This window comes from Amblyraja radiata, chromosome 4 (genome assembly GCF_010909765.2).
Source record: "Amblyraja radiata isolate CabotCenter1 chromosome 4, sAmbRad1.1.pri, whole genome shotgun sequence".
NCBI classification, from domain to species: Eukaryota; Metazoa; Chordata; class Chondrichthyes; order Rajiformes; family Rajidae; genus Amblyraja; species Amblyraja radiata.
In genome coordinates this window covers 98,333,490-98,350,064 of record NC_045959.1, presented here as the reverse complement: position 1 = coordinate 98,350,064, position 16,575 = coordinate 98,333,490, and the positions used below count along the sequence as shown (strand labels likewise).

Here is a 16,575-nt window from a genome sequence, read left to right as displayed (position 1 = left end):
CACACGGTGATCGGGCTGATCACCAACGGTGATGAAACAAACTACAGAGCGGAGGTGCAGAACCTGGCGGACTGGTGCTCACGTAACAACTTGTCACTAAACACCTCCAAGACCAAGGAGCTGATTATCGACTTCAGGAGGTCACAGAAGGGGGAATACGCCCCAATCTCCATCTACGGGCACAGTGTGGAGAGAGTGTCCAGCTTTAAGTTTCTGGGCACTCACATCTCAGAGGACCTCACATGGTCCACCAACACCACTGCGCTGGTCAAAAAGGCACAGCAACGACTGTTCTTTCTGAGAACATTGAAAATGACTGGTCTGCCCCAACAGCTGCTGACAACGTTTTACCGCTGCACGACAGAGAGCATACTATCGTATGGCATCTATGTGTGGTATCTCAGCTGCACGGAGGTGGAGAGGAGAGCGCGTCGTCCACAGAGCGCAGAAGATTATTGGGACACCGCTACCAGCCTTGGAGGGCATCTACCACACACGGTGCCTCAGGAAGGCCGTCAGCATTCACAAAGACTCCTCACACCCTTGTAATGGACTGTTCAAACTCTTACCTTCCGGCAGACGTTACAAGGCCTTCTACGCCCGCACCTCCAGACTCAGGAACAGCTTCTTTCTCAGAGCTATAGCTGCTCTGAACCGGCCCTGCTGAGTGCCCCCCACCCCCATGGACTGTCTCCCTCGGATGGTCACGTCGCACAGACACATCTGTACTTTAGTCTGTTTTGACTATTTTACTGTTGTAATGTTCTTTGTACAAACCATGTTCTCGGGGTATCTAAACCTAAATTTTAATAGTTATTTAAGTTATGATGTCAGATGGAAGCTGCATACCCAAATGTCGTTGCACTTATGTGCAATGACAATAAAATATATTATTATTATTATTATTATTATTATTAAAATCACCACTGATTTATGAGATTTCTTTTGCATTCGGTCCCGATTTGAGCCGTAATTAAGATAGCAACTTGACCCCACATGAAAGACAGATTCTTGGTGCAGGTCAAACACACAAATCTCTCCAAGCAATAAGCAATATAATAAAAGACAACAGCAAGCAACAAGTACTTAGCGTCATGGCGATATATAGAATGGAAACAGGATTTTCAGCCCAACTTACCCACGCTGACCAATGTATCTTCCTTTGATAACCCCTTTTGCCAGCATTTGGCCCATATCTCTCTAAACCTGTCCTATCCATATAACTGTTTAAACTGCAGATGCTTTACTGAAGATAGACACAAAATGCTCAGTAGCTCAGAAACTCAGCGGGACAGGCAGCATCTCTGGAGAGAAGGAATGGGTGACATTTCAGGTCGAGTATTTTCTTCAATCTGAAGAAGGGTCTCGATCCGAAACGTCACCCATTCCTTCTTTCCAGAGATGCTGCCTGTCCCGCTGAATTACGCCGGCATTTTAATAATAATAATAATAATAATAATAGATGGGATTTATATAGCGCCTTTCTAATACTCAAGGCGCTTTACATCGCATTATTCATACACTCCTCAGTCACACTCGGTGGTGGTAAGCTACTTCTGTAGCCACAGCTGCCCTGGGGCAGACTGACGGAAGCGTGGCTGCCATTATGCGCCTACGGCCCCTCCGACCACCACCAATCACTCACACACATTCACACACAGGCAAAGGTGGGTGAAGTGTCTTGCCCAAGGACACAACGACAGTATGCACTCCAAGCGGGATTCGAACCGGCCACCTTCCGGTCGCCAGCCGAACACTTAGCCCATTGTGCCATCTGTCGTCCCAATTTTGTGTCTACCTTAGCTGTTTAAGTGCCTTTTAAATGTTGCTACTGTACCCACCTCTGCCATTTCCTCAGCCAACTGTTTCCACATACCAACTAGCCTCTGTGTGGAAAAACTTGCCCTGCAAATCACATTTTAAAACGTTTCCCTCTCACTATGCCAATCTATGCCCTCTAGTTTTAGGCTCTCCTGCCCTGGGAAAAGATTGTGAACAATGCACGTTATGCCTTCCCTCGTGATTTAATAAACCTTTAAGTTTACCCCTCAGCCTCCTTCGCTCAGAGGAAAACAGTCCCAGCCTTTCCAGTCTCTCCTTAGAACTTAAGTATTCCAGTCCTGGCAACATCCTGATGAATCTTTCCTGCCCCCTTCTTTAGTTTAATCAAATCCTTCCTATAGTACGGCGATCAGAACAGCACACAACATTCCAGGGGCAGTCCCACCAATGTCTTGTACAGCCGTAACATGACATTCAACTCATTTATTTGATGTCCAGTATGATGTAGGCAACTACGCCATACACCTTCTTCACCATCTTGTCTACCTTTGTCGCCATTTTCAGGGAAGTATATACTTGTCTCAGGCTTGTCATTCGGTTACATCCCTTTGATGTTATTCAAAATGGTAATATTGTCGTCAGATGGTATGTGGCTTCTGGGAAAGAGACCGGTTCACTGTGAGACCTGCTATTCACTCTCTTACAGTGTAACGGCCCCCTTCCCAATTACCTGGTACTATGACTAACAAGTTGACTTTTGAATGTACGCACTACGCAAGCTCCCATCTTCAGTATGTTCCCATTGCAGAGGCAGTATAACTCTTTAAAGGTTCAACTGCATGGCTGAAGACAAAATAATATTGCAAATTTCAACTATAGAATAGCTGATTATTTTGAAGAATTTTAAATTGTGTTTGAAATTTTGTTGGAATAATTGCTAATGAGAAATAGTGGGCCAGAAAAATGTTGATGTTTAATCAGGCACCTTGTATTGTAAAGAGGGCTCACACTGTTTCATGCAAATCCTCCACATTCCCTTGAACAAAAAAAAATCCATTACATCTGGGTCTTCATGACTTCCAAACATCAAAGGATAGTCTAAGTAAACATTGGATAGATGAAGCCTTTGTTCCACTTGTTGGTTTGGACTACTGCAGCATTCAAAATGTAGCAATTTTTTTCAAATTTCAAATTCAATAAAATGATCAGCTATTCTATCGTCAGGAGGCTTTGGGAGACTTTGATACATTGTCAAGAGGGCAGGGTTTTCACAAAGCCACGTCAGGACGTCAAGAATAGAATCCTGTGTAGGAAGGAACTGCAGATGCTGGTTTAAACCGAAGACAGACACAAAATGCTGGAGTAACTCAGCGGGACAGGCAGAACCTCTGGAGAGAAGGAATGAGTGACGTTTCGGGTCGAGGCCCCTCTTCAAACTGAAAGCCACAGGAAAGGGAAACAAGAGATATTGACGATGATGTAGAGAGATATAGAGCAAATTAATGAAAGATATGCAAAAAAGTGACAATGATAAAGGAAGCAGGTCATTGAGAGAAACATAGAAACATAGACAATAGGTGCAGGAGTAGGCCATTTGGCCCTTCGAGCCTGCACCGCCATTCAATATGATCATGGCTGATCATATTGTAGCTACATAGATGTAGCTAAGTGAGAACAAAAAGCTGGTGTGATTTGGGTGGAAGAGGGATGCAGAGAGAGGTTACTTGAAGTTAGAGAAATCAATATTCACACCCCTGGGTTGGAAGCTGCTCAAGCGAAATATAAGATGCTGTTCCTCCAATTTGCGTGTGGCCTCACTCTGGAAAGGGAGGAGGCCTAGGACAGAAATGTCAGTGTGGGAATGGGAGGGGGTATTAAAGTGTTTAGCAAGTGGGAGATCAGGTCGGTCCAGGCAGACTGAGCAAAGGTGTTCAGCGAAATGATCGCCCAGCCTACGTTTGGTCTCACCTATATCTAAGAGTCCGCATCTAGAACAATGGATACAATAGAGTTGTTCAGTCTTTCAGTCTGAAGAAGGGTCTCAACCCGAAACGTCAATCATTCCTTCTCCCCAGAGATGCTGCCTGTCCCGCTGAGTTACTCCAGCATTTTGTGTCTATGAAAAGAATCCTGATATCTTGGGATGGATAAAGATAATCTCCCTTTAAAAATACTGAAATATGTCTCAATATTGCCATTAGACTTTAAGGCTACATCGTGGAAACAGGCTCATTGACCCACCGAGTCCACGCCGATCAGCGATGACACCATACAGTATTACTATCCTACATACTAGGACAATTAATCATTTTACTGAAGCCTATTAACCTACAAACCTGTATGTCTGGAGTGTGGGAAGAAACCAGAGCACCCGGAGAAAACCCATGTGGTCACAGGAATGTACAAACTCCGTACAGACACCACTAATCAGTCAGCCACTGATTTTCTGTCTGCAATACTTTGTATGGCACAAGTATTTTGAATGCACACAACACTTTTGCACATTTAAACATGTTTTTCATCCTTTCTAACATCCTGCCCTGCCAGCAAGAAAATCATCAGATCTACGCTAACTAAAAGATCACATCTAAAAATCAGATTTTTGATAAAAATCCAATGAAAATAGCTTTGCATTCTTGCTCGAAACACAATCCCCAGTATGCATGGATTACAGCTTGTTGTTACAAATCCATCGTCAAGGGCCTGTCCCACTGTATGAGCTAATTCAAGAGTTCTCCCGAGGTTCCCCTGATTTGAACTCGGAGAATTACGGTAATAGCCACTCGTAGGTACTCGGGGCTCTCGTGGACATTTTTCAACATGTTGAAAAATCTTCACGAGTCTTCCCATGCTTACCTGCCATTAGCGAGTCTTCCCGACTACCAGCCGTTAGCGTTACGAGCCGCTAAGAGACGTCCTGAGCTCCGACGTATTCGCTACGTACATTCTACGTACTTACCACGAGTTTGATTTTTTTTTAAACTCGGGAGAGCTCTTGGATAAACTCGTATAGTGGGACAGGCCCTTAACCTGTTCTCTGCAGCATTGTAGAGCTTCAAAGAAAACATTATTTCAATATTTTGAAAATAAAACACTTAAAAGTGTCATTTAAACCGGCCAATAAAAGTGCTAATTTCTTCCTTTGTTGAAAGCACATGAATGACTTTTTCATACAAACCCTCGAGGCTGAGGGGGACACGGATGTGGTAGACCAAACCGAGGAGCCCAGTGCCGGTGGGAGTATCTCGGGAAGCCCCGTGCCAGTGGGAGTATCCCGGGAAACCACGGCCGGTAGACGGAAGACCGGCCCGGAAGGTCCAGCTCGTCTGTCGGAGACCAGGAACTCTCCTGCCGTGGACGCAGGACCCACCCACCCGGTAGGCCCGACACACCTGCCTGTGAACGGGGACCTCACACCTCATCAACCACCTCACATTTCTCTGGATTAAATTCCATCAACCATTCCTCAGTCCACCAGGCTAATCGCTCAAGGTCCTGTGCAAATTTTCACAACAATCTTCACTATCTGTAAAACCACTCATCTGAAAACCTGCTAATCTTGCCCTGTATGTTCTCATCCACATCATTGATATAGATGGCAAACATTAACGGGCCCAGCATCGAACCCTAAGGCACACCACTAGTCACAGGACTCCAGTCCGAAAAACAACATTCCACCATCACCCTCTGCTTCCTTCCATGAAGCCAATTTGCTATCCATTCAGCTATCTCTCTCTGGATCCCATACAATCTAACCTTCCAGAACAACCTACCATGCGGAACCTTGTTGAACGCCTTACTGAAATCCATGTACAAAACACCTACAGCCCTGCCCTCATCAACCTTTTTGGTCACTTCTTCAAAAAAACTCAATCAGATTTGTGAGACAAGACCTCCCACGTACAAAACCATGCTGACTATCCTAATTCAGCCCTTGTCCATCTAAATGCCCTGTATATCCTGGAGAGGAGACTTACGAGAATGATCCCAGGAATGATGGGTTAATATATGATGAGCGTTTGAAGGCACTGGGCCTGTACTTGTTGGAGTTTAGGATGACGGGGGACCTCATTGAAATTTAATGAATAACGATTTTGGTCGCCCAATTATAGGAAGGATGTCAACAAAATAGAGAGAATACAGAGGAGATTTACTAGAATGTTGCCTGGGTTTCAGCAACTAAGTTACAGAGAAAGGTTGAACAAGTTAGGTCTTTATTCTTTGGAGCGCAGAAGGTTAAGGGGGGACTTGATAGAGGTCTTTAAAATGATGAGAGCTTTTCCCATTGAGAGTAGGGAAGATTCAAACAAGAGGACATGACTTCAGAATTAAGGGACAGAAGTTTAGGGGTGACATGAGGGGGAACTTCTTTACTCAGAGAGTGGTAGCTGTGTGGAATGAGCTTCCAGTGGAAGTGGTGGAGGCAGGTGCGATTTTATAATTTAAAAATAAATTGGATAGGTATATGGATAGGAAAGGAATGAAGGGTTATGGTCTGAGTGCAGGTAGATGGGACTAGAGGAAAATAAGTGTTCGGCACGGACTTGTAGGGCCGAGATGGCCTGTTTCCGTGCTGTAATTGTTATATGGTTATATGGTTATATGGAAAGGCCAGGATAGAGTGAATGTGAGAGAGTCTAGGACCAGAGGACATACTCAGAATAAAATGACATACCTTTAGAAAGGAGATGAGGAGAAATTTCTTAACTCAGAGGGTGGTGAATCTGTGGAATTCCTTGCCACAGACAGCTGTGGAAGCCAAGTCAATGGATATTTTTAAGGTGGAGATTGACAGATTTGTGATTGGTAAGGGTCTCAGGGGTTATGGGGAGAAGTCAGGAGAATGGGGTTGAGAGGGAAAGAAAGATCAGCCTGGATAGAATGGCAGAGTAGACTTGATGGACCAAATGGCCAAATTCTGCTCCTTTAAGGTATGAACTTATGAACCTTGTAATAGGAACGAGGAGGATTGTAATAGTAAAGGAGGATTGAATTTAATCTGCCATTCTCTGTCCATTTTACTAATAATTCAATATTTTGTTATTGCCCAAGACTATTCACTTCACTTTCAACAGCACCATCTGCAGTGCAGTATGCCTCAGGCCATAGGATTTCAATCCCAAAACCAATCTTCCATTGTTATCCTCTTCCTCATAAATACAAAGCATTTCGGATTGAATTGGCTAATTTAACTTTAGAAGTTCAAAACCTTTTGAAATAATCTTCCATATAGTACCTTGTCAAAGACCACATCACCTACTAAGTGCTGTTAGCTTGGAAGTTGATGTTCATGGACTGACAACAAGTAGTTGATGATTGAGAGATCAAATAGGAGAGGAATAGGTGTAAACTGCAACTGAGAGAGATCGTATGTGTACGAAGGAACTGCAGATGCTGGTTTACACCAAAGATAGCCACAAAAAGCTGGAGTTACTCAGCGGGTCAGACAGCATCTCCGGAGAAAAGGAATAGTGACATTTTGGGTCGAGACCCAGATTGCCAGGTTGAGGATGGTGTTGCCATGTTACATACAGATTCAGAAATTAAAAGAGAAAAGCTGCAACAGCTGCCGGAGGCATGGTTACCGATCAAGAAGGACACGTCCCCTCTTAGGGCTAACGGAATCAAGGGATAATTGTATTTTATATCGGTCCCCATTTTAGTATAAAAAGGTTATTGTTTTACCTTCCTAAATCTGCAATAAAAGTTGGTGTTGAAAAGCTAACAAGAACAATGACATTTGACCGGTGTTATTCCCTAAGTTTGTGTGCTCAGTTGGGGCAAACTACAAAAAAGTTGCTGCTTATGGTTTTGCTTGGGAATGGTGCACCACAGAAGTCTTCATCAAGGGAACAAAAAAAAGAAAACCTCAAAGCAAAATATTGTAGGGGCTGCAAACCTGAAATAAAAACAAAAAATCTCAAAGAGGTGTGGCCTTCAATGGCAAGGAGCGGTGGAGTAGAATAGTCATACAGCGTGGAAACAGGCCCTACAGTCCAACCTGTTCACACCGACCAACATGCCCCATCTACACTGGTCCCAGCCATAACCCATCACCCACTAAGCATATCCTATCCATGTACCTGTCCAAATGCCTCTTAAACGTTCTGATAGTACCTGCCTCAACTACCTCCTCCGGAAGCTCGCTGCATACACCCACCACCCAATGTATTAAAAAAGTTACTCCTCAGGTTCCGAATAAATCGTCCCTCCCTCATCTTAAACCTGTGTCCTCTCGTTTCTCAATTCCCTTTATGAGCAAAAGACTCTGTGGATTTACCCACTCTATTCCTCTCATGACCTTATACGTCTCCATCAGATCACTCCTCATCCTCCTGCACTCCAAGGAATAAATTCCTAGCCTGCTCAACCTCTCCCTATAGTTCAGGCCCTCGAGTCCTGGCAACATCCAAATAATGCAATACTCTAAATGTGGCCTCAGTAACATGACCTCACAACTTCTATACCCAGTGTCACCAGCAGTAAAATGGCAAAGATAAGATTCTAAAGGGCCTGTCCCACTCGCAAATTGGCTCACAAATTACGCGACCTCGTGGTCGCTTGAGGCGTACGGGCACCATATGGCCACGCGGGGCCGGTCCCATTTAGAAGCGCAGAGTTGTGCGGGGCTGGTCCCGACATCGCGCGGGGCTCCAAAATTCTTGCAGTGGCCGAAATCTTCGCGCACCAACTGCAATGCGCCTGTCGGCACGCGGGCGCATTACAGTCATACGCAGCGTCTTGACGGCGTATGCAGCGTCTTGACGCCGTACGCCTAGCATGTGGCGTTGCATGATGACATCACCGCCCGGCATGGCGTTGCGTGATGACTTCACTGCCCGACTCCGTGCGACGCCCAAATTCAGTCGGCCCGCCTTCTGCCCAGCTGATTGGTATGCATGACGTAAATTACGTCACGTGCAAACTTCGCATGAACTCCGCTCCCGGTTGGTCGGGCCAAACGCACGCAATCGCATGCAAGTGGGACAGGCCCATTACACTTCTACAAAAAAAATTCTTCCTTGAAGGATACAAGGTGGCATCTCTGTTGTACTGACTCTGTATAGTCCACCATTTTACACTTGTATACTTAGTATGACCGTGCCTAATGGATGGTAGAATATTCACTGAACTATATGCAAAATACAAATTTGCCTCCACTTGGGTACACTTGACAATAAAGTACTGTTGAATCATTCAGATCAAGTTGCATCTGTGGAGCGAAACACTCAGTTGTCTTTTCATCAGATAAAGCATCAAGCAGGATGGGTACATTTGTTTGCATTCCCAAAGAAGAAATTAGTACAAAAACGGCATGCATGTAAATTTCTCAAAGGGGTAGGTTGTGATAGAAGCTGAATTCAAAGTTTAAAAACTGTTTCATGCTTTTGATTCCTGATTGCTTGGGGAATAGCAGTTGGAACCTGTTCTTCAATTTGTTCCTAATTCTGAATGATCCCAAGTCATGATAAGGCAGTAGCTTGGAGTGAATTAAAAGGCTCATTCCGAGTAATCAGAAACAACACTGCTGAAATGACTTACCTGTCTGTTGTGTGGTTTGTGGTGCCTGCTGACTTCGCTGTGCATTGTATTGAACAGTAGCAACAGGCCTGAACTGTTGGGCTGCTGAGGTAGTGTACTGGCCAGATGGGTAGTAATACACTGGCATCTGAAAGATATTTACAGAAGATTTCTAATTTCCAATCTTTAAGTTTCAATCACTAGCAGTTCATTAATAATTATGTGACAAAATATTCAAGAACGTGCGGTCATAACTACTTTTGTTGACTGATCACTATAAAAACAGCGTTTCCTGAAAAGCAAATGGTTTAATGGATTAAAGTATATTGTTACTCATCAGGCAAATTACTTTCTCTTTGAAGTAGTCTATTTCCAGATGCATTGTGCTGTCACTAATTTCACAATTGGCATTGTATAGAACGAGAACATAGAAAAGTACATCCAAGGCACAGATCCTTCAGCTCACCATTACCGTGCTGGCCATGATGCCAATGAGACTAATCCAATCTGCCTGCACATGATCCATATCCCCTATATTCGTTGCATGTTCATGCACCTGTCATTTCTGCTTTCATCACCTCTATGGCAGAGTGGCACACCTAGTAGAGCCACTGCCTCACAGCGCCAGAGACGCGGGTTCGATCCTGATCTTGGGTGCAGTTTTAGTTTAGTTGAGAGATACAGCATGGAAACAGGCCCTTCGGCCCACCGAGTCTGCACCGACCCCTGCACATTAACACTGCCCTACACAAGGACAATTTTACATTTGTACCAAGCCGATTAACCTACAAACCTGCACGGTGGATAGAGGGGAGTTAGGGTTCAAGGCGTATGGTATGTTTGCCTTCATTGCCAGGCATTGAATATAAGAGCTAGGAAGTCATAATGCAGCTCCATAAGACTTTGTCTAGGCTGCATGTGGAGTATCATGTTCAACTCTACTTGCCCCATTACAGGGAAGAAGTGAAGGCTTTGGAGAGGGTGCAGAGGCGGTTTCCCACAATGCTACCTGAATTTGAGGCTTTCAGCTACAGCGTTGGATAGGTTTGAATTGTTTTCTCTGGAACATCAGAGATTGCGGGGAGACTTGATAGAAGTATATAAAATAATGAGCGGCACAGATAGGGTAGGTAGTCAGAACCTTTTTCCCAGGGTGGAAATATCCAATATTAGAGGATGGAGTTATAAGAGAGGGGAGAAGTTGAATGGAGATGTGCAGAGCATGTTGTTTACACGGAGAGTGGTGGGGGCCTGGAACACACTGCCAGCAGTGTTGTTGGAGGCAGATATAATAGTGGCATTAAACAGTGCAGAGAACAGAGGGATATGGATCATGTGCAGGCAGATGGAACGAGTTTAACTTGACATCATGTTCGGCAAAAACATTCAGTTCAGCTTAGTTTATTGTCACGTGTACCGAGGTACAGTGAAAAGCTTTTTATTGCCTACTAACAATAGATAATACACAATAGACAATAGGAGCAGGAGTAGGCCATTCGGCCCTTCGAGTTAGCACCGCCATTCAGGGACGACAGATAGCACAATGGGCTAAGTGTTCGGCTGGCGACCGGAAGGTAGCCGGTTCGAATCCCGCTTGGAATGCATACTGTCGTTGTGTCCTTGGGCAAGACACTTCACCCACCTTTGCCTGTGTGTGAATGTGTGTGAATGTGTGTGAGTGATTGGTGGTGGTCGGAGGGGCCGTAGGCGCAGATTGGCAGCCACGCTTCCGTCAGTCTGCCCCAGGGCAGCTGTGGCTACAGAAGTAGCTTACCACCACCGAGTGTGACTGAGGAGTGAATGAATAATGCGATGTAAAGCGCCTTGAGTATTAGAAAGGCGCTATATAAATCCCATCCATTATTATTATTACTCAATGTGATCATGGCTGACCATCCCCAATCAGTATCCCGCTCCTGCCTTCTCCCCATATCCCCTGACTCCGCTATCTTTAAGAGCCCTATCCAGCTCTCTCTTGAAAGTATCCAGAGAACCAGCCTCCACTGCCCTCTGCGGCAGAGAATTCCAAAGACTCACCACTCTCTGTGAGAAAAAGTGTTTTCTCATCTCCGTTCTAAATGGCTTATCCCTTATTCTTAAATTGTGGCCCCCGGTTCTGGACTCCCCCAACATCGGGAACATGTTTCCTGCCTCTAGCATGTCCAAGCCCATAATAATCTCATATGTTTCAATAAGATTCCCTCTCATCCTTCTAAATTCTAGCGTATACAAGTATGATCCATTCTCTCAACATATGACAGTCCCGTCATTCCAGGAATTAACCTTGTAAACCTACGCTGCACTCCCATAATAGCAAGAATGTCCTTCCTCAAATTAGGGGACCAAAATTGCACGCAATACTTCAGATGTGGTCTCACTAGGGACCTGTACAACTGCAGAAGGACCTCTTTGCTCCTATACTCAACTCCTCTTGTTATGAAGGCCAACATGCTATTCACTTTCTTCACTGCCTGCTGTACGTGCATGCTTACTTTCATTGACTGATGAACAAGGAACCCCCAGATCCTGTTGTACTTCCCCTTTTCCCAACTTGACACCATTTAGATAATAATCTGCCTTCCTGTTTTTGCTACCAAAGTGGATAACCTCACATTTATCCACATTAAACTACATCTGCCATGCATCTGCCCACTAACCCAACCTGTCCAAGTTACCCCGCATTCTCATAGCATCCTCCTCACAGTTCACACTGCCACCCAGCTTTGTGTCATCTGCATATTTGCTAATGTTACTTTGAATCCCTTTATCTAAATCATTGATGGATATGCAAATAGCTGCGGTCCCAGCACCGAGCCTTGCGGTACCCCACTAGTCACTGCCTGCCATTCCGATAAGGACCCGTTAATCCCTACTCTTTGTTTCCTGTCTGCCGACCAATTTTCTATCCATGTCAGCACTCTACACCCAATGTGCCCTAATCTTGCCCACTAATCTCTTATGTAGGACCTTATCAAATGCTTTCTGAAAGTCCAGGTACATTACATCCACTGGCTCTCCCTTTTCCATTTTCCTAGTTACTCAAAAAATTCCATAAGATTAGTCAAGCATGATTTCCCCTTCGTAAAGCCATGCTAACTTGGACCGATCCTGTTACTGCTATCCAAATGTGTCGCTATTTCATCTTTTATGATTGACTCCAGCATCTTCCCCACCACCGATGTCAGGATAACTGGTCTATAATTCCTTGTTTTATCTCTCCCACCTTTCTTAAAAAGTGGGATAACATTAGCCACCCTCCAATCAACAGGAACTGATCCTGAAACTATAGAACATTGGAAAATGATCACCAACGCAGCCTGACAGGACTCGCCCTGGGCTCGCTCCCGTGAGGGCGGCCCAGCTCGTGGCTGGAACTGCGCTCCCGTGAGGGCGGCCTGGCGAGGGGCTGAGACTCTCCCGTGAGCGGCTGTGGCACTCCCGTCGGAGCGACCCAGCCCGAGGTGGAACGGCACTCCCGTCGGAGTGGCCCAGCTCGAGGTGGAACGGCACTCCCGTCGGAGTGGCCCAGCCCGAGGTGGAACGGCACTCCCGTCGGAGTGGCCCAGCTCGAGGTGGAACGGCACTCCCGTCGGAGTGGCCCAGCCCGAGGGAGGAACGGCACTCACGTGAGGGCGATCCGGCTCAGGGCTGGAACGGTGCTCCGGGAGCTGGGACGGCATTCTGGCGGCGGTGACCTGAGTCCTGGGTTCAGCCGCGGGCCAGCGGCTGCATACGCTGGACTGGAGGGCGGCAGCTTCGACCACCCCGGGCCGCGGTGTTTGAACCGGCCCGTTTGTGGGGTTCGGTGAGCCGCGGGATTGTTGTGCCATCGCCCGGTTGGGGAATCGCCTCAGCGCAGAGGGAGAGAGGAGGGAAGAGACAGTAACCCTAAGATTTTTGCCTCCACCACAGTGAGGAGGTGTTTGGAGGATACACTGTGGTGGATGTTAATTTGTGTTTATTGTTGTTTATTATTGTATGATTGTATGTATGACTGCAGGCACGAAATTTCGTTCAGACCGTAAGGTCTGAATGACAATAAAGGTATTCAATTCAATTCAATTCATCACTCCATGACCCTATGACTCTAAGACAATGAGATAGGAGTATCAGCATGTCAGCATTTATTATGTCATACCCACAGCAGCAATAAAAACATACATTAAGATTACTATGGAAACAAACAAACAGTGAGGTATCTTTATTTAAAAGTCATTTCTCATCTACAAATTCTGTCTGTCTTTCTGTGATGTGCCAATCCACATTTTGTTGGAGAATGTACTGCTGTGTAATTCAGAAGTGGACAAAGTCAACAATCATATTCTTTATTCAGTCTCCACAAAGAACATTAGACGAGTCTGACGTAATGCAATGGGTGGGGTTGGTAATTAAGTCTGTGCTGTGTTGGAAGATTGATGGTTAATCAGGCAGGTCCCCTTTAGAAACATAGAAAATGGGTGCAGGAGTAGGCCTTTCAATATGATCATGGCTGATCATCCAGAATCAGTACCCTGCTCCTGCTTTCTCCCCATATCCCTGATTCCATTAGCCCCAAGGCATATCGAACTCTCTCTTGAATATATCCAGCGAATTGCCCTCCACTGCCTTCTGTGGCAGAGAATTTCACAGATTCACAACTCTCTGGCTGAAAACCTTTTCCTCATCTCAGTCTAATGGCCTACCCCATATTCATAAACTGTGACCCCTGGCTCTGGACTCCCCCTACATCGGGAACATTTTTCCAATCCCTTAAGAATTTTATATTTCTATAAGATTCCCTCTCATCCTTCTAAATTCCAGTCAGTCAATTCTTTCATTCTTGTCAGAGAATCATACAGCACAAAAACAGGTTGTTTGTTCGACCGTGCCCCAAATGAGCATGGAATCCCATTTATATAAATCCACATTTCCAGTATTTGCCCATTGCTTTTATGTCTTGTGATTCAAGTCCTCTCCTAAATATTGCCGAGTCTTGGCCCCACCACTCCTCAGGCAATACATTTCAGATTCCAAATAGTCCTAGGTTTAAAAACCATTGCTCCTCAGATCCGCTCTACCCCCTAACTTTGACATAATAATAAAGCAGGTGTCACAGGTACTACGACATCTACATGGACTTGTAGCCCAGGCATCATTGGGTGAGCATGTTTAGGCTCCATGCATAAAGCGTCAGATCTGAAGGTCGGGAAATTGTAGCCTAACCCACAATACAGAGTCAGTCCCTAATTGTTCAATATTTTTTTATTTGAATTGGGTATTGAAAAGTGACATGATGTAAACCAATTTGGCATTTTATATTGCAAAAAATCTGACTAGTTATTTTGTTAACAAAGTCACTTTTGTGTAATGAACTTAAGCCACCTTGTCAATGGATGTTTACTGTTTTGAAATGAGATGTAATTTTCATTTTAGATTCAGTTCAACTTTCCTTTTATTTAAGAGCCATGCTATCTGATATCTATCTCATACCTGTGCTAAGATGCTGTGGTACAAATCCTTGCGGTGGCTGTAGCACTTGTTGAGACATGGGCTGTCCAGATCCAGTAAAACTACCTGGAGGAAGCTGACTTTTGATGCCCAAAACATAGTTCGATTGTTGGGGGTGCATGAGGCAAGATGGCTGATTGATAGACAGAGCCAGACGGTGGCTCAGTGGCCTCTCCTGATGATTGTCTGCTTAAACTCATCTGGTTAAACTGCGAGGCCAGGTCTTCTCGCTGTGATGAAGCCATCAAAGAACAATGAGTACTGTCTGCTGAATGATTCCTCTAAGAGGATTAGCAGAAAACATGCAACTTTAAAGACAAACAAGACCAAACACATATCTACAGAACTACATGCTGTGCTTGATTTCATGCCATGGTTGTTAACCATTAAAAAAGCTCTGAATCAATCTTACCTGCCAACATGGGCTATAGTAAATAAAAGCATGTACATGTACAAATGTATAAAAACACACCTTCGCCCATCAGGGATCATTGGATAGTGATAAGAGGAAGAAGCCGTCATCGCTTGCTCTTCTTAAACTCACGGCTACTAACGGTGATTAAACACAGACTAAAGGGCCTGTCCCACTTGGGAGTCATTTGCGTGTCATTTACGCGACATAATTTACCCGTCACGACGCACGTGATGCGCGGATGGCATACATTACGCATGCATGGCGCGTGGTGACATAGGCAGTGACGTGTGGTCGCGCACGGCGCCCCAGGATTTTAGGATTCACAAAATCTTCGTGCGCCACCTGCGTGACGCACAAATTATGCCCAAGTGGCCTTTAAGCTGTTATTAACCAGCTTAGAGCAGAGCAAAGCCTTTCAAAACATTGCATTGATGGCACGTGCATTGAACAGTGGAGCAGAACTTAACCGGAACATAAAACAGCACAGCACAAAAACAAGCCCTTCAGTCCACAAATTCTGTGTTGAACATGATGCCTAGACTATCACTTATCAACCTTCACACAACCCATATCCATCCCCCTGCATTCCCTGCATTTCCATATGCTATCTGAAAATCTTGTAAATGCCACGAACATATCTGCTTCAACCACCATCGCCAGCAGCCTGCTCCAGGCACTCACCACCCTCTTTTTAAAAAACCTGGCCCTCACATCTCATTCAAACTTTGCCCCTCTCATCTTAAAGCTCTGCCCCCTAGTATTTAATTTTTCTATCCTGGGAAAAAGATTCTGACAGTTTACCCTAAAGGGCCTGTCCCATTTACGCGACTTTTTCGGCGACTGCCGGCACCCGTCATAGGTCGTTGCAGGTCGCCAAAAATTTTCAACATGTTGAAAATCCAGCGGCGACCAAAACAAGGTACAACTCTTTGGGCGACTACTCACGATCATACAGGCTTCACCCCGCGATATGTCACCAGGGTGTCGCCTGTATGGTCGTGAGTAGTCTCCTCAGTCGCCCAAAGAGTCAAATTTTCGCCGACCTGCAACGACCTATGACGGGTGCCGGCAGTCGCCGAAAAAGTCGCGTAAAAGGGACAGGCCCATATCTATGCCTCTCATTATTTCATACACTTCTATCAGGTCTCCCTGCAACCTTTGGGGTTCCAGACAAAACAATCCAAGTCTGGCCTATCTCTTCTTGTAACTAATACCCACTAATCCAGGCATCATTCCCGTAAACCTCCTCTGCACCCTTTCTAAAGCACATTCTTCCCGTAATGTGGAAACCGAAACTGCACACAATACCCAAATGCAACCTAACCAAAGTCCGTCTGAAGAAGGGACTCGACCCGAAATGTCACCCATTC

General features: G+C 45.2%; 1 protein-coding gene across 1 annotated transcript in view; it reads right to left on the bottom strand.

Moving 5' to 3' along the window:
* arpp21 (cAMP regulated phosphoprotein 21) overlaps nt 1-16,575 on the bottom strand; it is a 281,688-nt gene that overhangs the window by 25,968 nt on the left and 239,145 nt on the right. Inside the window, 4 exon segments of the mRNA XM_033020400.1 lie at nt 9,325-9,451; nt 12,999-13,009; nt 14,785-14,905; nt 14,907-15,020. Coding sequence (XP_032876291.1) covers nt 9,325-9,451; nt 12,999-13,009; nt 14,785-14,905; nt 14,907-15,020 — 373 coding nt within the window.